At 37.4% G+C, this 26,797-nt stretch overlaps 1 protein-coding gene across 4 annotated transcripts in view; it reads left to right on the plus strand.

Moving 5' to 3' along the window:
• The window catches only part of PLEKHA5 (pleckstrin homology domain containing A5), a 237,749-nt gene extending 211,090 nt beyond the window's left edge, over positions 1-26,659 (plus strand). For 2 of the 4 annotated variants that reach the window (XM_059402683.1, XM_059402685.1), the window contains 11 exons: positions 1,026-1,137; positions 2,242-2,288; positions 3,063-3,251; positions 4,073-4,190; positions 12,382-12,500; positions 17,885-18,094; positions 19,002-19,142; positions 19,570-19,694; positions 21,642-21,787; positions 23,646-23,750; positions 25,795-26,659. In XM_059402683.1, coding sequence (XP_059258666.1) covers positions 1,026-1,137; positions 2,242-2,288; positions 3,063-3,251; positions 4,073-4,190; positions 12,382-12,500; positions 17,885-18,094; positions 19,002-19,142; positions 19,570-19,694; positions 21,642-21,787; positions 23,646-23,740 — 1,302 coding nt within the window. In that variant the 3' untranslated portion in view covers positions 23,741-23,750; positions 25,795-26,659. The remainder of the gene's footprint in view (positions 1-1,025; positions 1,138-2,241; positions 2,289-3,062; positions 3,252-4,072; positions 4,191-12,381; positions 12,501-17,884; positions 18,095-19,001; positions 19,143-19,569; positions 19,695-21,641; positions 21,788-23,645; positions 23,751-25,794) is intronic. The other 2 variants (XM_059402684.1, XM_059402686.1) reach the window with 1 other exon arrangement.
• The last annotated feature ends 138 nt before the right edge of the window (positions 26,660-26,797 follow it).

Raw genomic sequence — 26,797 nt, forward strand, 5'->3', positions numbered from 1 at the left:
CATGACTAGTTAATCTATAGAAAGTAGAACAGATTGCTAACAAGTGTTTGAATATTGTTCAAAGTCACCAGGAATCAGAAAAAATACAAAATAATAAAAAATGAGATTTTCATTGTGCACCTTTCAGATAGGTAAAACTTACATAAATTTTTTAATTATTGCAAAAATAATATGTATCCTATATACATGTGCATATATCTGATTTTTATCATTGAAATTCACTCCCTAGAAGTCTGTGTCAGTATTCACATCCCTGGCTTGTTCTTGTGTTTGGGTCTTGTGTGAATACTTCCTTCTTTTATTTTGATGCTTTTAGCCCTGTGGCTTGGAAAACTGGATAACTAAGGTTACGTAGTGCCTTTTTGAAGCAGCGTCGCATAGTCTATATGTTTATAGACATTAAAAGCACGTTTTCACCCCTCAGAGTACTTTAGCTGTATTGTCTGTATTCTAGTATCTTCAGTTGTCAAAAACTGATATTCAGTGAAAAAAATTTTTCTGGTCAGTATGACAGTTTTGTACTTCATTGCCCCCCCCTTTTTAAAATAAATTTATATTCCAAAAAATGATATTTCTTGTTATCCAAACTATCAGTAAGTCATAGAGTTGTATTAGAATCTTGTTGAAAACCAATATGATCTCATTTTCTAGAACTTAGGAAATTAGTATACTTCCCATTTCTTTTTTCTTCTCCCTTAAAATTTTTTTTTAATTTGAGTTTTGTGAGTTTCTGTTTTGTTCTGTTTTCTTTCTGTTTTCTATTTTTCAGTCCCTTGTGACCAGCAGTAATGCAAGGCAAAGCTTATTGAAGAGATGTGAAATAGTGCACTTAAGTCTGAGAAATTGAATTTTTTCTTTCTCTGTTTCATCAAAGGCCACAGATGTTGCAAAATTTGGGAGAGTCAAATAGATCATACTAAATATTCTCAAAATTTGATCCACTGCAATTCTCACTTTTTAAAATATGTAATTAGTGGAATTTACAACTTTTTTTTCCCCTATATATGGGCTCTTTTTCCTGAAAGACTGAATCAGCAGGAATTCAGCGTGCACAGATTCAGAAAGAACTTTGGAGAATTCAGGATGTCACGGAAGGACTGAGTAAACACAAACAGCAAAGAGGCACCACAGAAACAGGTGAATCAGCTTTTCGCAGTAATTGACCATAATCTGATGTCTGAGTGGAATGACACGAGGCACCTGGCTCACTCGGGCAGAACAGCATGCAACTCTTGATCTTGGGGTTGTGAGTTCAAGCCCCGTGTTGGATGTAGAGATTATTCTACAATAAATAAGTAAACTTTTTAAATAAATAAGCAAACAAGTGAATAAATGGAATGACACATAGAATTGGATTTCTTTTTGTTATTTGAATGGATTTTTGGCATCAGAAAACAGGTACTCATGTAACATTGAATCAGTACACACATTTATAAAACAAAGCAAAAGTTCACAACAAAAATTAGTTACTATTTTTTGTGTATAATTATACACATGCATAATGTTTTGCTTTTATGAATTTTTCCCACAACAAAAAATGGAATCATTGTATACTTATTTTTCAGCAATTTGGTTTTGGCTCCTGAACAGTACAGTGCAATAATAACTGTGTAAGAATCCATTGTATAGATGGACTCTAATGTATCCCATTTCTCTGTTGTTGGACATGTAGGCTGTTTTCAGGTTTTGGGTTTGTTTGTTTTTTTCTGTCATAAACCATGCTGTAATTGTATATATTAGTGTTTGTATGTGTGTTATTGTATACATAACTAAATGCACATGCTAGTACTTATGTATCACAAGAAGCTGGAAATGAGCACACAACTTTCATTTTGATAGTCACAGCCACATTGTCCTCCTAAAAAATTGTACTGAATTATGCTTAAATCAGTAGTGCTTCAGAAAACTATTTCCCGGTACTCTTATTTAAACATATTTTAACTTGTATTTCAATTTGTATTTTTAAATGTAATTGGTTTCAGATTCTGAAAACATTAATTAAAAAAGCAATTAGAAACTGAAGGCTTCATTTTAAATAAATGAAATGGGGGCGCCTGGCTGGTACAAAGGAGCATGTGACTCTTGACCTCAGGGTTATGAGTTCAAGCCCCACTTTGGGTGCAGAGATTACTTAAAAATAAAATATTTAAAAATAAAATAAGTGAGATGAAATGATTTCTCTTTTTTGTAGATTTAAATTGTTTCATTTAAGTAGTTAATATTTTATAATTTTTTTAACAGGTATGGCAGGGTCAAAGCCTTTCTCAACAGTTAAGTACAAAAATGAGGTAAGTTTGGATTGTCTTTCTCTAAATTACTTTAAACACATGAATTAGAATTTGTCTTCTCTTCATAACAAAAATGTTTCCTAAATATATTTAAGGTATTGTTTTAATCTTGAAATTTCTCTAATTCAGTAATTTGATACTTCTAACAGATGTGGTTTTTCTTCCCTTAATGCAAAAAAAAAAAAAAAAATGGACTCACTACTTTTCATCTGTGTTAGAACTTTAACATTGTCATACTTTTTCTAATATAAGTAATTTGAATATTTATCATTGTTTCTTATTCTTCATAAAATTTGTAGGATGATTGATAGATAAGTTGGCTGTGTGTCATGCATATCATTAGAGAAATTACAACTACAAAGAGATACTGTCAACCTGATGGAAAGCATCCGTGGTCTTGAATTTTGTATTAAAACCAATCAAAAAGAAATGTTTCTTTATTTTGTCTCTTAAAATAACAATAAAAAATAGTAAGATTTTTAAATTAATTATTTTCTTTTATTTTTAAAGTGAAATAACAGTACTTTCATACATCTGTTTTGTTGCTAAGCTTCAGATGAAAGCTAACCTGTGTGTTACGGGGGAAAAAAAATAGATAAGGCCAGATTTAAGGCCCAGTTACTGACTATCATACTTTGCATTTTTTATTTTGGCTTGGCAGTATCCCTTTAATTATCTTAAAGTGACTTTAAGTTAACTTACCATTGCAAAGAATTTAGATATACTTAATTCAATGTGCTTATCTAAATAAGGTGACTATTCTACAATCTTTAGGAAGAGGAAGTAGTCCCACCTCGTCCTCCACTTCCTCGGTCCTATGACTTTACAGAGCAGCCTCCCATAATCCCCCCTCTGCCCAGTGATAGCAGCTCCTTGCTCTGTTATAGCAGGGGCCCAGTCCATCTGCCTGAAGAAAAGAAGATTCATCAAGTTCAAGGATATCCAAGAAATGGATCTCACTGTGTAAGTGGCTTCAGTAGCCACAGAATAATCAATCATATACCTGATTTTTAAAGTTAATTTATTTTACACTCAAATGTGTTTTTTTTTTTTATCATAACCCCACTCACTTTTAGCCAATGTTTTTTCTGTTTGTTTATATATAGTTATCATTTGTGTTTTTCCTGTTTTGGTTCTACCATTCTCATTTTTTTATAATTTTAATACTTCATAATTTCATATTTTTAATAAATGTTTTTGTAAAGTGGTTAATATACCATTTCAGGATATTAGAGGCAAAATATCTTTGGATCAGAAAGAAGTGAGAATGAAAAAAAATTGCTGCTAGGAATGATAAAAGGGTTAGGATATGGGCACTTCCACCTAGGAAAACTATTAGAGGATGTGGACATTGCCAAGGAGAGATGTTACCCATGGAAGCTGGAAATAAGAGGTTTGGGGTTAAACAAATAAATGTAAAATGTGGTAAGCCAAAAGAGAATGAAGGGGATAAGGAATAGGGCTAATTGAATTAATATGATGTAATTATTTTCAGACTTCAGATGTGCTGTGATAAAAAATGCTCTAATGACTTTGTCCCTAATAAGAATATTCTTAATTTGAAAACTGAAACTTTAGCTGGTTAAAAATATTTCAGATATTTTTTTGCTATATATATATATCAATTATATATATCAGTTGTGCCTGTACCCAAGATAGCTGACAGAGGCTTTTAATTTTCAGGGTTTGATTTAAGGCTTTAGAAGTAAACATTGTAAAAGAAACTTGTACCAGTTTTTTGGTTTTTTGTTTTTTGTTTTGAAATTGCACATGTTCCTTTCAAGGGTCCAGATTATAGACTCTACAAGAGTGAACCTGAGTTAACAACAGTGGCAGAAGTTGATGAATCTAATGGAGAAGAAAAATCAGAACCTGTTTCAGAAATAGAAACTTCTGTAAAAGGTCAGCATTTGGAGATACGTTTTATCTCCTGTGTTTTCTAGACATTTAAACAATAATAAAATCAGTGTTGGCCCAATACATATATAAATCCACAATCCCTGATCTGAAACCTTTGGAATCTGATGAGCTCCTGAATTCAGAAGTTTCAGGTATTAGGACGGTAACATGACCCATAAACCATACATTATACATCATCTCAGCTAGGCAGGAGGCCACATCCCTTTCTGAAATAAATTAATATTTCTGGAATATTCACCCAAAGAGGAATAAAGACTAAAAAGCTTCGTATCAGTCCAGGTTAGGTTTTAGCTGAGAAATAAGTACATTGCAGACTTTTTTTTTTTTTAAGATTTTATTTATTTATTTGACAGACAGAGATCACAAATAGGCAGAGAGGCAGGCAGAAAGAGAGGAGGAAGCAGGCTCCCCGCAGAGCAGAGAGCCCGAGTCGGAGCTCGATCCCAGGACCCTGAGATCATGACCTGAGTGGAAGGCAGAGGCTTTACCCCACTGAGCCACCCAGGTGCCCCCGTACATTCCAGACTTTTAAAAAGCTTTCCATTTCCTGAGATTTTGGGGTAGGGACATTTTGGTTTTCTTCAAAACCAAACTTACTCAGAATTGTACAAAAAAGATTAAGGGTCAAGGGGCACCCTACTGGATCCTTTGGTAGAGCATGTGACTTTTGATCTTAGGGTCATGAGTTGGAGCCCCACATTGGGTATAGAGTTTATTTAACCAAAAAAAAGTAAATAAACAAATTCAATGACATAGTATTCTTATTGGGTGTACTCTGACTTTTTAAAGCTTATTTATTTAATTATTTTTAGTAATCTCTATACACAACATGGGGGTTCAACCCTGAGGTCAAGATTTGCACACTCTTCCAACTAACCCAGGCTAGCAGCCCTGATTTCTTTTTTCTTTTTTTTTTTTCTATACTGATAATTCTTTAGGGTTGTAAAGAAAAAGGATAAAGGGGGCTATAGTCAAGAATAAATAGATAGAAAAGGCCAAATACAGTGCAATGATTCAGTCTTGTTTGGATTGTGGTTTGTTTGTTTTAAAGTCAGTTAATTAATATATAATGTATTATTAGTTTCAGAGGTGGAGGTCATCAGTCATCAGTCTCATGTAATACCGTGCTTATTACATCACATGTCCTCCTTAATGTCCATCACTCAATTACCCCATCTCCCTACCCGCCTCTTGTCTAGCAATCCTAAGTTTGTTTCCTGTGATTAAGAGTCTATTATGGTTTATCTCCCTCTCTGATTTCATCTTATTTTTTCCTCTCTTCCCCCTATGATTCTCTGTTTTCTTTCTTAATTTCCACATGAGAAAGATCATATGATAACTGTCTTTTTCTGATTGACTTATTTTGCTCACCGTAATACCCTCTAGTTCTACCCATGTTGTTGCAAATGGTAATATTTCTTTTTATGGCTGAGTAATAGTCCATTGCAAGTACACACACACACACACACACACACACACACACACACACAAAACAACTTCTTTATCCATTCTTTTGTCCATGGCGATCTGGACTCTTTCTATTGTTTGGCTATTGTGGACATTGCTGCTATAAACATTGGGGTGCAGGTACCCCTTCAGATCACTACATTTGGATAAATACCTACTAGTGCAATTGCTGGGTCATAGGGTAGCTCTATTTTTAACTTTTACTTTTACTCTATTTTAACTTTTTGAAGAACTTCCATGCTGTTTTCCAGAGTAGCTACACCAGCTTGCATTCCAACCAGCAGTGTAAGAGGGTTTCCCTTTCTCTACATCCTCCCCAACATTTGTTGTTTCCTGAGTTGTTAATTTTAGCCATTTTCACTGGTGTGAGATGGTATCTTACTGTGGTTTTGATTTGTATTTCCCTATGCCAGGTGATGTGGAATATTTTTTTATGTGTCTGTTGGCCGTTTTTATGTCTTCTTTGGAGAATGTCTGTTCATGTCTTCTGCCCATTTCTTGATTGGATTATTTGTTTTTTGGGTGTTGAGTTTGATAAGTTTTTTTTTTTTTTTTTTTAGTTTGATAAGTTCTTTATAAATCTCAGATACCACTCCTTTATCTGATAAGACATTTGCAAATATCTTGTTCTGTATGTTGTTTTTTTGTTTAGTTGACTGTTTCCTTGCTGTGCAAGAGCTTTTTATCTCAATTAAGTCCCAGTAGTTCATTTTTGCTTTTGTTTCCCTTCCCTTTGGAGATATTGTCTTGCAAGATGTTGCTGCAGCCCAAGTCACAGACATTGCTGCCTGTGTTCTCCTCTAGAATTTTGGTGGAGTCCTGTCTCACATTTAAAACTTTTATCCTTTTTGAGTCTGTTTTTGTGTATAGTATAAGGAAATGGTTTAGTTTCATTCTTCTGCATGTTACTATCCAATTTTCCCAACACCATTTGTTGAAGAAACTGTCATTTTTCCACTGGATATTCTTTCCTGCTTTGTCGCAGATTACTTGAACATATAATTGAGGGTCCATTTCTGTCTTCTTTATTCTGTCCCAGGGTTCTATGTGTCCATTTTTGTGCCAATACCATACTGTTTTGATGATTACAACTTTGTAATAGAACTTGAGGTCTGGAATTGTGATGCCACCAGCTTTGGTTTTCTTTTTCAACATTCCTCTGGCTATTCGGGGTCTTTTCTGATTCACTACAAATTTTAGGATTATTTGTTCCAGCTCTTTGAAAAAAGTGGATGGTATTTTGATAGGGATTGCATTGAATGTGTAGGTTGCTCTAGGTAGCATAGATATTTTAACAATATTTGTTCTTCCAGTCCATGAGCATGGAATGTTTTTCCATTTCTTTGTGTCTTCCTCAATTCCTTTTATAAGTGCTCTGCAGTTATTAGAGTACAGATCCTTTACCTCTTCGGTTAGATTTATTCCTAGGTATCTTATGGTTTGGGGTGTAATTGTAAATGGGACCAATTCCTTAAATTCTCTTTTTTCTGTCTCATTGCTTTATTGTTTTGTTTTTTGCAGTTTTTTGCAGTTTTATACATCTCATTGTTAGTGTATAGAGATGCAATGTGCATTGATTTTTAATCCTGCTATGTTGCTGAATTCCTGTACAAGTTCTAGCAATTTTGGGGTGGAATCTTTTGGGTTTTCCACACAGAGTTATCATGTTATCTGTGAAGAGTAAAAGTTTGACTTTTTTGCTTATTCAAATGCCTTTCATTTCTTTTGTTGTCTGATTGCTGAGGCTAGGACTTCTAGTAGTATTTGACAATGATAGTGAATTTAGTATATTCTTTACCTGTAAGGTCGCTGTTTCTGTAGATTGTCTCTGTTCCTTTCTGGTCTGTTACTTTGGGGCTCTCTTTCTCCTTAAAGAATCCCCTTCAATATTTCTTGCAGGGCTGGTTTAGTAATCACAAATTCTTTTAATTTCTATTTGTCGTGGAAGCTTTCTCACTTATATCTCCTTCTATTCTGAGGGTGCTTGGGTGGCTCAGTGGGTTAGCCCACTGCCTTCGACTCAGGTCATGATCTCAGGATCCTCTGCCTGCCTCTAAGTCTACTTGTGATCTCTCTCTGTAAAATAAATAAATAAAATCTTTTTTATAAAAAAATAAAACTCGGGCGCCTGGGTGGCTCAGTGGTGTAAGCCGCTGCCTTCGGCTCAGGTCATGATCTCAGGTCCTGGGATCGAGTCCCGCATCGGGCTCTCTGCTCAGCAGAGAGCCTGCTTCCCTCTCTCTCTCTCTCTGCCTGCCTCTCCATCTACTCGTGATTTCTCTCTGTCAAATAAATAAATAAAATCTTTAAAAAAAAAAAAAATAAAACTCAATCCCAGGACCCTGGGATTATGACCTGAGCCAAAGGCAGAGGCTTTAACCCACTGAGCCATCCAGGTGCCCCTACCTAAATGTTTTTCGTAGTAATTCAGTTGTTTTGCTGGGATTTTCCAGATACACAGTTATGTCATACTTAAATTTTCCTTTTTTCCTTTCCTTATTTTATATCTCTTCCTTCTCTGGAGCCAGTGGTTGCACAGTAGTGTTAGTAGAGAAGGTAGCAGATATCCTAATTCTGTTGTAGACATCAGTGGAAAAGCTTTTAAAACTTTTCCCATGGATCATGGTACTGGCTTTCATATGGGCTATCATATTATGGAAGTATCCATTTATTCTAATTCAGTAAAGCTTTCCTTGTTTTTTTTGTTTGTTTGTTTGTTTGTTTGTTTGTTTGTTTGTTTTTAAAGATTTTATTCACTTAGAGAGAGAGACCACAAGGAGCAGAGAGCCAAATGCAGGGCTTGATCCCAAGACCCTGGGATCATGAACTGAGCAGAAGGCAGATGCTTAACCGACTGAGACACCCAGGCACCCCATTGGTTGCCAACTTTTAAAGAGTGGAACTTTGGGGAACTTTGTTGGCTCAGTGGGTTAAGTGTCTGCCTTCAGCTTGGATCGGCAGGGGGTCTGCTTCTGCTCTTTGTCTCTCTCTGTCTCTCTCTGTTAATAAATAAAATCTTTTTAAAAATTAAAAAAGGGAATGTTGCCTGTGTTTCCTTTTATTAAAAAAAAATAAAAATAGAAATTGGAACTTAGCTCTGTCAGCTAAGAGTCTGACTCTTGATCTCAGCTCAGGTTTTGATCGCAGGGTCATGAGTTCAAGCTCCGTGTTGGGATCCACTCTGGGCATAGAGCCTACTTAGAAAAAAAAAAATGGGGACTTTATAGCTTTTCTTAAAAACTCAATAGATCTAGGAGCACCTGGCTGGCACAGTGGGTAGAACATATAACTCTTGATCTTGGACTTATAAATTCAAGCCCCACCTTAGGTGTGGAGATTATAAATAAATAAAATCTTTGGGGGACGCCTGGGTGGCTCAGTTGGTTAAGCAACTGCCTTCGGCTCAGGTCATGATCCCAGGGTCCTGGGATCGAGTCCCACATCGGGCTCCTTGCTCCGCAGGGAGCCTGCTTCTCCCTCTGCCTGTGCTCGCTCGCTCTCTCCCTCTGTCTCTGGCAAATAAATAAATAAAACTTTAAAAAAAAATAAAATTTAAAAAATAATAATAATAATATAAAATAAAATAAAATCTTTAGGGGAAAAAAAAACTTAATAAATCTAGCCAGAATGCCCCTGTTTCAACAGCACTGGTTTCCTGGAACTGAGTGGCATCTACCCCTTTCAGGTAGAGTATTGGGGGAAAAGTTGCTATGTATCACATGTATATTTTTAATCCCTGTGGGCAGTGTGTTTAGAGCATATATAAAATAAGGACTACACTTTTTTCTTTGCTTTTGCATATTTTATTCCATTCTTTTTTCTGGCTCTTATATAGTCATAATGCCTTATGATATGTATTGGATAAACGTGACCAGTCAAGTTGACCAAAATTTAGCGATTGTTTACTAAATGACTTTTAACTCATCAGTAGGAATTTAATTAAATTGAAAAAAGTGAAGAAGTTGATTATCATTTGTTCCGTGAATGCATGTCTTTACTAATAAAAAATGCCTTGTCTGACATATGTTCTCTATAGCGTTTTGATTCTTTCTTGAAATTTACCTTGGGGCGCCTGGGTGGTTCAGTGGGTTAAAGCCTCTGCCTTTGGCTCAGGTCATGATCTCAGGGTCCTGGGATCAAGCCCCGCATTGGGCTCTCTGCTCAGCGGAGAGCCTGCTTCCCCCTCTCTCTCGGCCTGCCTCTCTGCCTGCTTCTGATCTCTGTCTGTCAAATAAATAAATAAAATCTTAGAAATTTGCCTTTTAAAATTTAGGTGTTTGGTTTTTTATCTTTTCTTTTTAGTTATCTCTGTACTCAACATGGGGCTTGAACTCATGACCCTGAGATGGAGAGTTGCATGCTTTCTCAACTGAGCCAGTTTTGTACCCCTAATTTTAATTTATAAGCACTCACCTAACTAAATTGTCTGAAGTACACAGATCAATCATGGCCTAATTTCTGCCACGTGACTTAAAGTGGAACTTTCCAAAATGGATCACTAACTGGGATAATACAGGCTTTCTCTTTGTTTGAATTGCAAAATTACCTATATTATGTATCAGTTCAGCTCTTCATATTCTTAAATTATACAACCATATAATATTTGTAGAGTTCATAAACAATATTAAAGCCTAAGCTGTAGATTGTTTGGTATATAAATTTTTTTTTTTTTTAAAGATTTTATTTATTTATTTATTTGACAGAGAGAAATCACAAGTAGATGGAGAGGCAGGCAGAGAGAGAGAGGGAAGCAGGCTCCCTGCTGAGCAGAGAGCCTGATGCGGGACTCGATCCCAGGACCCTGAGATCATGACCCGAGCCGAAGGCAGCGGCCCAACCCACTGAGCCACCCAGGCGTCCCTGGTATATAAATTAAAGGATTCCTGAATGATAGACCTACCATTTGTCTTTGGGGGAGAAACTAGACTTCCTTTTTCCTTTTTCTGCTTAGTTGATGTAACTGTAAATGAGGCCAAAGAAAGTGGCGTTTTTCTCTTTTTTTCCTAAGAAAACCATTGAGATTTTAACAATTTGTTCTCTTACAAATGTCCTCAGTGGTTATTAGTGCATATATTCTACTTAAACAAGACGACTATGATATGAATGCATTCACTTTTAAGATTTTATTTATTTATTTGACAAAGGCAAAGCAGGAGAGGGAACACAAGCAGGGGGGTAGGAAGAGAGGGAGACCCGGGTTTCCTGCTGAGCAGGGAGCCTGATGCAGGTCTTGATCCTAGGACCCCAGGATCATGACCTCAGCTGAAGGCAGATGCTTAACGACTCAGCCACCCAGGCGCCCCAAATGCATACATTTTATATGTTAACTTATTTTTAGCTTTTATTTTTGTTGCTAATGATTTTGTGTTATGTGTTTTATTTTCTGTGGTATGTGTTCATTTTAGAAATTTTTAAAATTTATAAAAGAGAAAGTAGCAGTGATACATAGTTATAGTTAACAGTTATATATATAGTGATATAGTTACCTATAGGTAACTATTGATAAGGTTGTTAGTGGACTTTTTTTTTTTTTAAAAGATTTATTTATTTATTTATTTGACAGACAGAGATCACAAGGAGGCTGAAAGGCAGGCAGAGAGAGGGGAGTGGGGAGCAGGCTCCCTGAGGAGCAGAGAGCCCAATGCGGGGCTCGATCTCAGGACCCCGGGATCATGACCTGAGCTGAAGGCTGAAGCTTTAACCCACTGAGCTACCCAGGCACCCCTAGTGGACTCTTTATTGAGACACTGCAGTGTGACTGAAAAGAGACCGCATGGAAATTAAGGACATTTAGGTCAATCACTTAACCTTTCTGGGCCGTGTCTTTCCTGATCTTTAATATATGAGAGGATTAAGGTCTTTTCAGTCTCTGAAAATGTTGTGAGTGGAAAGAAGTCTAACTGGGAAACTCCAGCCATGCTGCTGCTTGAGCTCTCCGGACTGAGGAGGACATTAATGCAGATACTGGACTTCCTTCATCTTTCCTTCAGAAGGTTGTTGTGAGGATATATGATCCCTTGTGTGTTCCTAGTTTCATAATCACAATTTTTGAAGTCATCTTTTCGTCTGTAGAACTTTAGGCAGAGTACATTAATGGAAGGCTACTACAGTTTCTCTGGCTCTTCTCAAACAATAAATTTGCTCTATAAAGCCCCTAGCTGACTCAGTCAGTAGAGTATGTGGACTCTTGATCTCAGGGTTGTAAGTTCAAGCCCCACTGGGTATAGAGATTACTTAGAAATAAAATCTTTTAAAAAATAAACAAATGAAAATAAATTTGCCCTCTTTTCTGTGAGAGGGCGAGAGAGCATGCGCACACTTAACAGGGGGGAGGAGTTGCAGAGGAAGAGGGAGAATCTTGGGCAGCACGGAGCTCATGATACTGAGATCATGACTGAGGAGAAATCAGGAGTTGGATGCTTAACTGAGCCACCCAGGCACTCCAGTAAATTTGCCTTTTGATTTTAAAAGCCTCAGAGGGATGGCTGGGTGGCTCAGTTGGTTAAGCATCCAGCTCTTGATCTCTGCTCAGGTGTTGATCTCAAGGTTGGGAGCTCAAGCCCTGCTCTGGGCTCCACGCTAGGCATGGGACCTACTTAAAAATAAAATAAATAAAATAAAAGCTTCAGAAATTGAGTATGTCAGAACAAAGTGTTATGTTGTGTAAGAGATGTTTTGTAGAACTTACTACTATTTTAATTTTTAGGTTCCCACTTTCCTGTTGGAGTAGTTCCTCCCAGAACAAAATCACCAACACCTGAATCTTCGACAATAGCCTCCTATGTAACCTTAAGGAAAACTAAGAAGATGATGGATTCAAGAACGGTATTTAACTAGAAGTTAATTTCTAGAAGAATTCTTAAGCCTATATATTGCTTTCTCACACATAATTTCCTTTTTAGTGTTCCACCAAAAATTTTTTTACATACTCTAAGAAAAACTAGTCTTAATTTTTTTTCTTTTAAGTACATTCAGGAAATAAGCACCTAGGGGATTTGACCTACTCAGTACCTAATCTAGGTTTGTCTTGATCAGCCTTGACATGAGGTCCACGGTTTGTGGAATCTGTTCTCATATAGCTGCCTTTTATTACATCTCTTGACACCTCTAAGAGTTTCTTTGATGAGACTGATAGACATGTCCTTTAGTCAGCCAAGGAAATGGATTTCCAAGCTACCCTGAGTTTAGAGGGCCTTTTAGCTGTGGTAGATTTGGAGTTGGCCGGTTCCCTGCCAACTGAGAAATGTGAATTGAGATTGGAGAATTGAATGGAGATTGGGAAATAAATTCCATATTTCACATATTCATCTGAGAGCCACTGAATTCAGTCTGCTGTAAACCAGTCTAATCTTGGTCATTTGGAAAAGATTATCAGGGTATTTAACTCCTTTTCACCAGGTAGTCTTAGGAATTTAGGATGCAAAAGAATTTTTTTAAGTGGTGTCTTGTTTTGTTTTTTAAGATTTTATTTATTTATTTATTATAAGATTTCTTTAAGATTGTATTTATTTATTTGATGGAGAGGGAGAGAGATCACAAGCAGAGGGAGAGAGAGAGGAAGAAGCAGGCTCCCTGAAGAGCAGGGGAAGTCCAATACGAGACTCAATCCCAGGACCACGACCAAGCCAAAGGCAGTGGCCCAACCGACTGAGCCACCCAGGCGCCCCTTGTTTTGGGTTTTTGTTTTGGTTTGGTTTGGTTTGGGGTTTTTTTTTTTTGTTTTTTTTTTTTTTTTTTGGGGGATGCATAAAGCCGAAGTGGGGCGGGAGGGCGGGGGGGGACGGGCAGAGGGAGAGAGAGAAGCAGGCTCTCTGCTGAGCAGGGAGCCCAATGCAGGGCTCAGTCCCAGGATCCTGGGATCATTACTTGAGCCAAAGGCAGACCCTTAACCAACTGAGCCACCCAGACACCCTAGAAATTTTTTTTTAAGATTTTATTTCTTCAGCGCCTGGGTGGCTCAGTGGGTTAAGCCTCTGCCTTCAGCTCAGGTCATGGTCTCAGGGTCCTGGGATCAAGCCCCTCGTCTGGCTCTCTGCTCAGTGGGGAGCCTGCTTCCCCCCCCCCCACCTCTGCCTGCCTCTCTGCCTGCTTGGGATCTCTCTGTCAAGTAAGTAAATAAAATTTAAAAAAAAAAAAGATATATTTCTTTATTTATCTTAGAGAGCACGAGCCTGGGTGGGGCAGAGGCAGAGGGACAGAGTCTCAAGCAGACTCTAGGCTGAGTGCAGAGTCCAACATGGGGTGATCTCTGAGATCATGACAAGCCGAAATCAAGAGCCACATGCTCAACCAAGTGAGCCACCCAGGTGCCCCAAAACTTTTACGTTCATCTTTATAAATTCTCTACTTACTTGGTACAAGGTAATTTGGTACTTTGAAGTTGTAAGAATGGAAAGTACTACAAATGATAAGATTTATGGTTATTCATGGAAGATATTAAAGTACAGCTACAAAGTATGCCCAAAACATCTGACAAATTTACATACAAGAAATACAATATTTTAACTAGCATGAAGACCTAGAAAGATAATTATTATAGAATAAAAATTAATGAATTTCTATACATCATTATTACCATTAGTGGTCATGGTTTTATAATAGTATTATTTGTTCATAGTTAGGCATTTTTTGACAGATTGAAATGGTATTTTCTTTGGAAATTGTAATGCTAAAATAAATTAACAGTAAAGGATTTTTGAAATGCATGTCATGAGGCACCTGTGGCTCAGTCGTTAAGTGTCTTCCTTCAGCTCAGGTCATGATCCCATGGTCCTGGGATCAAGCCCCGAATCAGGCTCCCTGCTTGGTGGGAAGCCTGCTTCTCTCTCCCACTTCCCCTGCTTGTATTCCCTCTCTCACTGTGTCTCTCTCTGTCAAATAAATAAATAAACTCTTTTTTTTTTTTAAGTGCATGTCGAAAAGGGCACCCAGCTGGCTCAAGTCGGTAGAGAACGCAACTCCTGATCTCAGGGCTGTGAGTTCAAGCCCCATGTTGGGTATAGAGATTACTTAAAAATAAAACCTTTAGGGATGCCTGGGTGGCTCAGTTAGTTAAGCAGCTGCCTTTGGCTAAGGTCATGATCCAGGAGTCCTGGGATCAAGTCCCACATCGGGCTCCTTGCTCAGCAGGGAGCCTGCTTCTCTCTCTGCCTCTGCCTGCCTCTCTGCCTGTGCTTGCTCGCTCTCTCTCCCTCTATCCCTGACAAATAAATAAAAAAAATCTTTAAAAATAGTAATAATAAAATTTAAAATAATAAAAGTGCTTATTGAGGGATGCCTGGCTGGTTCGGTTAGTAGAAAATGCAACTCTTTTTTTTTTTTTTTTTTTTTAAGATTTTATTTATTTATTTGACAGAGAGAGATCACAAGTAGGCAGAGAGGCAGGCAGAGAGAGAGAAAGGAGGAACAGGCTCCCCGCCCAGGAGAGATCCCAACTCGGGACGTGATCTCAGGATCCTGAGATCATGACCTGAGCCAAAGGTAGAGGCTTAACCCACTGAGCCACCCAGGCGTCCGAAAATGCAAATCTTGATCTTGAAGTTGTCAGTTCAAGCCCCATATTGGGTGTGGAGCTTATATTGAAAAAATTAAAATGTGTGTTGAGATAAGAAAGATATTAGTAGATTTATATGCTATAACTATCTTTTTTTTAGTACATAACTATCTTAAATAGTAGAAGAAAAACTTCTACATAAACAAAGACAGGTGAGAAAAGTACGGAATACTACAGTTACATAACATTGGTAAAGAAAGGACCTTTATAAACAAAGTCAGTGCCAGATTAAAATACTTGGACTATAACAGACAAGTTCCATAATGTATGAGAAATGAGTATGTCAGGTTTTTTTAAGATTTCTTTATGGAAAATGACAATATTTGGCATTTAGAAACAGTAAATTTTTTTCAATATAACAACGTGAAAAAAGGAAGCTTCAGTGTCACAGCATTTTTGCATAAATGTGAAAAAGCGAGGAAGTCTGCTTGTTTGTAGTAACTAAAAATAAAAGGATAAAATAAGAAACTTAATGAAGGGACGCCTGGGTGGCTCAGTTGGTTAAGCAGCTGCCTTCGGCTCAGGTCATGATCCCAGCGTCCTGGGATCGAGTCCCCACATCGGGCTCCTTGCTCCACAGGGAGCCTGCTTCTCTCTCTGCCACTGCCTTCCACTCTGTCTGCCTGTGCTCGCTCTCACTCTCTCTCTCTCTGACAAATAAATAAATAAAATCTTTAAAAAAAATAAAATAAAAAAAGAAACTTAATGAAATCCAAAATAAAAGGAAAGGGATGCTGTAGTAGCTAATTCCCAGTCTGTATTTAAAATTTGCTTTTTTTTTTTAAATGTTTTTTTTGGTTTGTTTGATGTTTTGTTTTCCAAAGCAAATGTGGCTTTTGCTTAAACACATTAAGGCTTTTCATTTTTCCTCTTCCTTTTAGTTTTTACTTGAACTCTTTAGGATATTTATCCTAGGGGCACCTGAATGGCCTAGTCCTTAAGCGTTCGGCTCATCAGGCTCCCTGCTCAGCAGAGAGACTGCTTCTCCCTCTCCCTCTGCCCTTTCTTGTATTCCCCTTCTCTCTGCCTCTCTCTCTCATTGTCAAATAAATTCATTAAATTAATTTTAAAAAATAAAAAAGATATTTATTTTATACAATTGAAAATGGCTCTAGTTGGGACGCCTGGGGTGGCTCAGTTGGCTAAGCATCTGTTCTGCTCAGGTTATGATCAGGGTCCTGAGATCAAGCTCTGTGTGGGGCTCCTTGCTCAGTGGGAAGTCAGCTTCTCCCTCTACCCCTCCCCCCTGCTTGTGCTCTCTCTCTCTCAAATAAATAAAATCTTCTAAAAAGAAAGAAAAAAAGAAAGAGAAAATGGTTCTAGTGCTATAGCTCATGCCCTGCAAGCATTTTTTAGATTGCAGGAGAGAGAAAAAAGATCTTAGAGGGTTTGCTGACAAACTGCTTACCTCCACCCTGGGTTTTTTCGAGAGCAAGCAACCTCACCAGTGTCTCATGGTCAATCCTCACCAACTTAGACTAGAGACATAAACCTATGGATTCTATGCCATAGGTTCTAGCATATGTTTAATATTTAAATGTTCTATCATGTAAAATAAGCTAAAATTTGCTTATGGCTAACACAATAAAGTTCTTATTTGACATTTTATACCAATATTGTTTTACATCTTTAATAAGAAAGTAATAAGGATTGGTTATTTAATGTGACAAATTTTTTTTTTTAAGATTTTATTTATTTATTTGACAGACAGAGATCACAAGTAGGCAGAGAGGCAGGCAGAGAGAGAGGAAAGGAAGCAGGCTCCCTGTGGAGCAGACAGCCGGATGAGGGGCTCAATTCCAGGACCCTGGGATCATGACCTGAGCCGAAGGCAGAGGCCTTAACCCACTGAGCCACCCAGGCGCCCCCGACAAATATTTTTAAACCCTTCAGTAAACCATAAAAATGAGTCATATATATATATATATATATATATATACACACACACACACACACACACACACGTATGTGTATATATATAGTATCCAAATAAAACCATCTGATTTATGGAAAATAGTATTTTTATAGTTCTGTTATTGATCGTAAACTAAGGATTTTTCTGTACAACTCTTCTCACAGTAAATGTGTGATTTAAAACATCACATTTTCATTAAAATAAATCTCTGGGACGCCTGGCTGTCTAGTTGGTAGAGCATGTGATTCTTGATCTCAGGGTTTAAAGTTCAGTCACCATGTTGGGTATAGAGATTACTTAAAGATAAAATCTTGAGAATTTTTTTTTTTTTAAGATTTTATTTATTTATTTGACAGACAGAGATCACAAGTAGGCAGAGAGGAGGAAGCAGGCTCCCTGCCGAGCAGAGAGCCCGACGTGGGGCTCGATCCCAGGACCCTGGGATCATGACCTGAGCCGAAAGTAGAGGCTTTAACCCACTGAGCCACCCAGGCACCCCGAGAAATTTTTTTTAAATAAAGTAAATCTCTCATATTTAGAAGCTGTACCCCTTCCTAGTTTGAGTTTTATAGTTTCCTCTTACAATGACCACACATCACCAGTTACTCCTGAAGGATAAAACAGTTTGCACTTTCAACTTTGAGAAGAAAATAAATGCATTTTAGAACATTTTTTATTCCAATGTACTTTTCAAAATTTATTCTACATTCCTGTATTCCTATGTCTATTTTTAATTTAAAGGAACGGCCGAGAAGTGCAGTGGAACAACTCTGTTTGGCGGAAAGTACCCGACCGAGGATGACTGTGGAAGAGCAAATGGAAAGAATAAGGAGACATCAGCAAGCATGCTTGAGGGAAAAGAAAAAAGGATTAAATGTTATTGGTGCTTTAGACCAGTCACCCTTACAGAGTCCTTCAGGTTTAAGGGATAATCTATTCAGGATTACCCAGGTAGATCTATTGCATTTAATCATTCTTCTGTGTAAATCTAATACCACTTGAATCAGGATAATGGATTTACATGATTGATGGGTTTTCAAAAATGTCTACAGTATGCTTATTTTATATTACTTAATTCCCATAAAAATAAGCTAAGACAGCTTAGTAAAATGGAAATAGCCCTGAGTTCAAAAAATCAGAGCTCTCGTACTTGTTGGATGACCTCCTACCAGTTGTGGACTCCCTCTTCTCTGCTGTAAATCAGATGACAATACAGCCCATCCCATTTACTTCATAGAGATACTAAGAAGATAAAAGTACTTTCCACAAATGTGAAATGCCAAGATAGTCCCCAGTTCCCCCTCCAATAAAATCTATATTACTCTCTGTCCTAATTTAACATGACCTAAATTGTAGCGGGAGAGAACTTCTAAATAAAAGTCCTAAGTCTACTATTCATCACATTCCAACCCCACCTTGTAAAATGACGCCATTCCATTTCTTAGGATTTGTTTGTTACCCTGATTCATCAGTACAGAGATAAAAGACATGGGAAACTTTTTCAGTAGCTTCAGTCTGGTCTGTTTGTGTTAGCAAGCATGCATCAGCTAAAAGTGTCTTTCTGTCCTCCTGGAAATCCCCTTTCCATCTGATCAAGAGCTGGTAGGCATTGCTACTAAAGACCCAGCAGATTAACAGTTGAATAATTACACATTCTCCAACTTACAAAATGGATGCTTAAAAGAGATGATGAAAAAAAATGTGTGGAATACTGATATGTATATTTTTTCCCTCCGTTGGTTTTCATAAAGAAATCTTCTTGTGAGTGAGGATCAGCCTTTTTCAAAATTAACAGGTGCTATCTAAAAACTGTACATGACTTCATAGTATGAATCTCTGCTATATTTCTTTTGGACAGACTCGAAGAAGGGATGATAACGTTAAGGAATTGGATACGGTCATTAGAGAAAATGATGTGAAGCCAAACCATGAAACTCCTGCAGCAGAAATTGTTCGACTAAAAGAAGCTGAACCTCAAAATACGGATTTCAGCAAAGAGGTAGAGAGATTATTTTAGAACAGTTATTCCACGGGGTAGATTTTTGAAGATTAGATCAAGGAATAAGGTTGAAAATAATTGTTTCATTTCATCACAGAGACCATGAGTCTAAGTGAAATGATACGTTTTGTTTAACCTGAGTGATGTATTCAGCACATCAAAAAATGGGTTAATTGGACATTTAAAACATAATCAAGGCTAGAATAAATTACTGTTAACCCCAATTAAAGAATCTTATATCCCAGAGCTGCTGGCTATTAGCAATGTGTATCATCCCTCCAGGCAAATAACTTTTTGTATCTCGTACTAAGAATGTTAATATTTTTCATATACTTGAATCTAAAGATGTATTTCAGTAACTATTTGACCGGGTATCATTTTTTTAACAAACTTTTATTTTTTAATCATTTTTCTTCTTACTCTGTAGTTTAAAAAAACTGAGGACATTTTTTCCAAAACCCTTTTCAAACCTGAACCAAATGGAGTAAGTTCAGAGGAAGTGATGGATAAAGAGGGAAACAAGGAGAAAATGTCTGAGGATGTTCCATACAGGTAATGATTAGGGAAAGTGATGAAGGAATCGGTCCCAAAAGGGTATAACACTTAAGGATGGCGTCAGAAAGTCTGGATTCCTGTCCCAGCTTGAGCGACTTACATAACTTCCCTAAACTGCAGGTTCCTTACCTGTAAAACTGGGGTAATAATAGTATCTGTATCACAAATGTGTTATGATGATTAAATAAGAAAACACAGGCATAGGGCACCTGGGTGGCTCAGTGGGTTAAAGCCTCTGCCTTCTGCTCAGGTCATGATCTCAGGGTCCTGGGATTGAGTCCCACATCGGGCTCTCTGCTCAGCAGGGAGCCTGCTTCCTCCTCTCTCTCTCTGCCTGCCTCTCTGCCTACTTGTGATCTCTGTCTGTCAAATAAATAAATAAAAATCTTAAAAAAAAAAAAAAAAAAAGAAAAGAAAGGAAAGAAAACACAGGTATAGCACTTAACCACTATGCTTATTAGCACCTAGGAATTTGGTAAGGACCTTTAAAAAACCTACCAAAACATGCATGTGCTGTGTCAAAGTCAGGCCCTCAGCACTGGCTGCATAATGGATCGAATAGACACTGATCAGAAATCCAAGGTGTTGGGGTGTGTTCCAAAAGCCACTGTGATTGGCTGTCTATTTTTTAGCTGTGCTTCTTAACTGGCTTTCTTATGTGTATGTCCTCGGTCTCACCCTTCATTGGAAAAATTACCAGAGCTGGAAAGAGAATTGCTGGGATTTAACATTTTTCAGAATGACTTTATTTCTTCAGTGAATAACAAGATTGAGTTTGAAAAACTTTTAGCAATCACTGACAAGAGGAAAACCTGCTGTTTTGTTAATAGGTATAGATTAAAACTCATCTAGTATGTTAAAAATCTGTGAGTTTCATGACCCAACAACAACAACAAAAATAGTTTGTTGGCCACTTTGGACAATGCTAAGGAATTGGCTTCTTATTCCTAAACCTGGTACATAAAGGGAGAGAATCAAGTGTTTATCTTGCCTTTCCCAAATAAACTGCAACCAGAAAGTTTTTGAGGCGATATTTTTCATTACAGAAGAATTTCATTCAATAAGAAATAAAAGACTTCGAATATCACTGTTTTGCTAACCCTAAAGAAATAAAGGATTTGAATAATATTCCTCCATGGCCAGAAAATCAGACAGTCTGGCAGGGCAGTTTATAATAAGTAAATCCAGAAACCTTGAACTCACTGATCTTTTTTAATTTCACGGAAAAAAACAACCTGTTCGTGCAATAGTGCACGAACCCCACCTAATGAAATAATTACCTTTCCCCAAAAATCCTTAATCTGATCATGCCCTCAGCGTCCTTTTCAGGTTATTAAAAATAAGAAGAATATAATCAGCAAAATACCGAATGTGGTAAACTCTGTAGGATGGAGAAACCAAGTTGTTTCACATAAGTGGCAAAGAATAAAAAGGATGTGTGGGGTGGGATATTTTAGAGTAAAGTTAACTTTAAGAGACTTGTCAGGCAAATACAATACACAGACTTCAGATCTGCTTGAAACCAATAACTCTAAAATGCTGTTCTGAGGCAATCAAGAAAATTTGAGCACTGACTGGATATTTGATGACATTAAGCTATTATAAATACAAACTGAAATGTTTACAGATCAGATGGTATGTCTGGAATCTGCTAATAATTTGGGGAGTGGGAGACTGGGAGTTAGGTGAAACAATATTGGTAAAATACGGATTACCTGAGTGCACGGGCTTCATGTATCATTTGCTCTCATTTTTTTATGTTTAAAGATTTCTATTAGGGAGAAGAAAAGTGATTCATTACAAGCAAAATGTTAGCAGTTACTAATTATAAATGGGGGCATCTTTTGTATGTGGTCAAACATTTTCATAATGACAAATTGGAAGAAAAAAATTTTATTGTAGTCTGTTAATACCAGATTTTAAAATTCCAATCTATTTCCATAGCCCTCAGGATGAGACGCAGATCACAAATCATAAAACAGAAAGTCATCCTGAAGAAAATATAAAGGACAATATTCATGAGCAGAAGGAAACTGTTGCTTCTTACGAACAAACTCCTGAGGCTTCTAGAGGAAATCAAATGATGGCAGGTAGATACTACACATTTCATGCTTTTCTCACTGGGGTGCCCTCTGAACCTCTGAATTTATTTTCACCTCTCCACGTTCCCCTTCAGGAAAGATGTTACTGGGAAGGATGGAAAGTGGACTTCAGCCTAGATCCACAGTCTGTCCTGGCTTGGGGATCACTTCCTTCTCTCTTTCTCACTCTCTCTTCATCTTAACCTTAACTCATATACCATAAATTTTTTCTACTAAGATGTTCCAGAACTTGGAAAACATACCTGTTTCTCTGAGGCTGGATTCTCAGAATAGTCACAAACCTACCACTTTGGGAACTGTAGAAGATTTAATACCTAAACTAGTGGAATGGGTTTGTTTAGCTGATGCTGTAATCCACATCTGGGTTTTTCTTTGAGAGAAGATCAGGATCCATAGCACGTCAGAAGGTAGGGCTCCTGGGTGGCTCAATTAGTTAACAACTGACCCTTGATCATGATCTCAGGGTTGTGAGATCAAGGGTTGTGAATCGGAGCCTCCTGTCAGGCTCCACGCTGGCTATGGAGCCAGCTTAAGATTCTCCTTCTCTGTCTGCCCCTCCTCTCAGCCCCCCGCCCTCTCTAAAAACAATAATCAATTAAAAAATAAAATAATAAAAATGTCTGTGTTACTTTCAGGGATTTTGTTTGTTTGTTTGTTTGTTTGTTTGTTTTTACAGATTTGATTTTTTTTTCCTTTTTGATATTTGGCAAGGGATGCCAAATATGGGGAATCATACAGCCAGTGCATATTATCCACATTGCTTCTCATAGTCCATAAGCCAAAACCGTTCTTCATAATCCTCCATCCGGGGCCCTGGGTGGCTCAATCAGTTAGGCGTCTGCCTTCGGTTCAGGTCATGACCCCAGGGTCCTGGGATGGAGCCCCACTCAGGATCCCCATTCAGCAGGGAGCCTGCTTCTCCCCCTGCTCATGCATGCTCTCTCTCTTTGCTGTCTCTTAAATAAATAAAATCTTTAAAAAATAATAATAATCCTCCTTCCTTTCGCCCTCCTCCTCATCATTCTGCTAAAGGGCAAATACAGTGAAATTCAAGTTATTTGGGACTGTTCTTAGGAAGGACGTGAGATTCTGGCAGTATTCTCTAATATATATATATATATCATGCAGATCTATGTGATAAGTCATGTTTCCTTGTAACAGATAGAAAGCACTGTCCTGTCTTTTGCCGCTATCAGTTATAAGGCATTATACATGGAAATTGTCACTTTTTTTTTTTTTTTAATTGTCACTGACCACTTTGTTTCTGTTTTGGCCGTATCTGCATAAAGTGTGTGGAGTATTAACATCACAACATTTAAACTGTTGATGGTATTTAGCTGCATGAACTATAAAGGCCTTTAAAAGTGAGACCCAAGATCGCCTGGCTGGCTCAGTTGGTAGAACATAGGACTCTCGATCTAAGGGTTGTGAGTTCAGGCCCCATGTTAGGCATACTTACTTTTTTAAAAAATAATTAATTACTTTTTTAAAAAGTGAGACCCACCAGGAGTGATTCATAGATGGACACCTAAAAATTAACCTCAAAGCCAGAAAAAGGGGGTAGATGACAACAAGAATTTTCTTTTCCAATTTTGTTGAGGTATAATTGGCATATAACATTGTATGCAGTGTTTAAGGTATAGGAGGAAGAAGAATTCTTAAATCGTCTTCAAGAGATATTTTGTGCTAAATAATCAGTTGTCAGTTTAGAAAATAGCAGAACCCAGAGAGAACTTTAATTCCTTCCTGAAATGTTCGTATTTTATGGAATCACAACATCAGGATTTCCTTCTGCAGATGTGTCCTAAAGATGTTTATCTTCTCGCATTCTCTCCGTGTGTTTTAGCGAAAAGTCCGTCCACATCTCCTGAGCCCTCAGCATCGCCCGTTGCAGCCACTCAGCCTCGGCTCACGGAAGGATCCCATTTCATGTGTGTGTAGTCTCAGAAAAGTACGTCAGTTCCTTTTGCATTTGTGCTTGAACTTCAGAGTTTTTAACTTGAGTTTTATTCACTCGGTTCAGTGAACAAAAACAGATTAATTCTGGACTGTTTGTTAGGGATCATTGGCAGAACAAGGAGGCTCTGCATTTGAGCCTTGGGCAGTAAGTCAGATCTCCAGCCTCAGGCCTTCTAGTGATTTGCTACGTGACAGCATTTTCTGTGTCTCCGATTTCATCGTGCATAAAAACAGCCAAACGAAGAGGGGATGGCCTGTGCCAAGAGAATCCTCATGGTGTTCTGCAGCTGTGCTCCCACATAGCATTCCTTTCCATAGTCAGATCTGAGAGTTCTGTGGAAGCGATTATGAGTTGTTCAAGTAATGTTTTTTATGGTTCGTGCAGCATGTCTCCCGCAGTGGGAGTCTGTTAATTATTTTAAAGGACAAAGAAGTGTTTGTGGCTCGGCCAACTACATGGAATATCAAAATCATTAACATCTATCAGAAATTTTTTTAAATAATTAATTTTTTTTTAAGTAAGGAAGATCCCTACTGAAAAAAGCTGTGTTGGGAGCAGGGGGAAAGAGGAAACCTTACTTGAACATTGTTCCTTAGGCCATAGTTTAAGAATTGAGAATAATTTCCTTAGATCTTGTAACAATTTTATAGACAAATGCTGAATTTTACTTGCAGTTTTGTACTTACAGGTATATATGCTTTTTTACTTTTCAAGAAAACTGAGATACGGAGCTGTTTATGCTTTTTTCTGCATTTTTTTATACCATCGACCAGACCTAGTAATATTGTATGCTTTAGGGTTAACACCAGTTTCTATTGAACAATTATAAGCAGCAGAAATACAGAGATATTACAAACATTATTGCTAACATGTCCTTTGACTTTTAGATACTCAAGATCAATTAGTACAAATACTAAATTGACTTAAGTTTACCCAGCAGTGCTTATTTTCTAGAGTCTTCTTCCATTCATACCTTTTTGTAGCAACTATAACCTGCGTCCTTTTGTTCATCCAGAAGGATTTGTGTCTGTTCTGTCATATTTGTAACTTTTATTTGAGATTATGTCTACATACAGCCTAGAAGAGGCCTTTGTTGGTTGTCATTTGGTATTTATGCAGGACTGACATCCTTTGTAGAGTTACAAACAACCTGTTTGTTACTGTCTTACCTATGTCTCGCCTCTGTCACTCATGCCTTTAAACTTTTAACTTACTATGTCTTGAAGTGACAGTTGTCGCTGGTGACAGAATCACACCAGAATAGGAATAGTCAGCATACTTATTTGATTCCTCTTGTGCAAAGAGTTGATAGATGGCCTCTGTCCATCTTAGTGGAGAAGTGTACATTAAAATCCAGTCTCGTTATCTTTTGGTTCAATAAACAGGTTACCATTCTTTGTACACAGACCAATGATAATCAAGAATGCCGTCTGACAGTAAAGAGTATGTACAGTTAAAGCTCAAGTACATTTCCAGGTTCCTTGACTTGTTATTCTTGGATTTTGTTTCATTTTGCTTTCACCCTTAAGAGCCAGTGGCATTCCATACTGGAATGGGGTCCAGTCATTGCCGGCTGTTTTCTAGGCTTCTGGCCTGCAGCCATGGTGAACAGCTAGTGGCCCTCAAACCGGCATTTGTTTATGTCTTCTCGCTGTGTGTTTATCATCTCGCTGACTGTGTCGTTCTGGCAGGACTTGGGAAATGTTCATAAACGACGCTGCTCTGTGGGCAGCTTAACACATTATTACATATTTTATCAAAGTTATGCAAATCTTTGCTCATTCTGTTGATATTCAGCCGCAAATTTGGCTACTTTTTTTTATTCTGAATTGTGTTACTTAATTACATTCTTGCTTTGTGAATTAAACCTATGAAATGACAAGAAAATGTCCTTCCATTGTATTATGTCTTCGGATTTTCGCGGCCATGCTCGTCAGTTCCATTGTTATAAAACATCACCCTCAGTTACTTTAGGAAATGGTCACTCATTAGCTTTGCAGGTGTCAAAGTAATTTTCCCTGTCTTTATTTTTCAGCTATACTGACTTCTGAAACCATTCAAAGTTAAGGACATGGACCTTCAGCAATGTGAGAAGATATTGTACAGTATATTTTAAATCTATGAAATTCATAGTTCTGATGCTTTTGGCCACAGAGCATCATTTTATCACTTCTGGAAAATGTTTATTCCAAACAGCTTTAATGGCTCATATGTACACTCCATAATCTCAAGGTGGTTGTTCTGACACCAGCTTGCTGCTATGATTTCAGAGCACATAAGTAAAGGTGCTTTTTTAATGTGCGGTCTACAGCCAGAGCTTACTTAATTGCTGATTTCCAGATTTTGATGTTTCTAAAGTTTGGGTGGATTTCTATTTCTTTTTGCTTTTTCAGTACACAAATTTAGTTATTATTTCCAGTGAAGCTTGTTTTCCTTCTTTTTTTCCTTCCCATTTTGGCTACTGCAATGCTTTGTTTCACACTTGATTTGTAAAAATTTTATATATATATTTAAGATGTGCCATTTTATTATTGCTAAGTGAAGTACGTCCTGTTTTCTGCTATAATTATTTCTCAGTCAGATTGCAATGTCAGCAGTTACTGCCACACTCTTGTCAGCTTAAACACAAATGTTACCGCTTACTCTTTCTTAAAAATACAGTTTAAAATGTAGGCATTTTGAAGTACTGGGCTTATACTTCAATTGGGATAGATGTGTACAGCAATAAGCAGGTTTTCAAATCCAGTACTTAGTTTGTGTACAAATGTAATTATGTTCATTGTGTATATATTATACAATGAGCACATGTAAGTATTAAAGTCTACTTACTATTGTTTAAATGCAAATGTTCATATCTCATTTCTTTTTTATCATGTTAAATAAATGTTGATGTTCTTAAATCACTTGTGTTAGAATTTTTGCTCTTCCCATCTAAAGTGGAAAGTCTGTGGGGTGCCTGGCTGGCTCAGTCAGTAGAGCATGTGACTCTTGATCTCAGGGGTGTGGGTTCAAGCCCCACATTGAGTGTAGAGATTACT

Source organism: Mustela nigripes, chromosome 6, assembly GCF_022355385.1.
Source record: "Mustela nigripes isolate SB6536 chromosome 6, MUSNIG.SB6536, whole genome shotgun sequence".
Classification (NCBI taxonomy): domain Eukaryota; kingdom Metazoa; phylum Chordata; class Mammalia; order Carnivora; family Mustelidae; genus Mustela; species Mustela nigripes.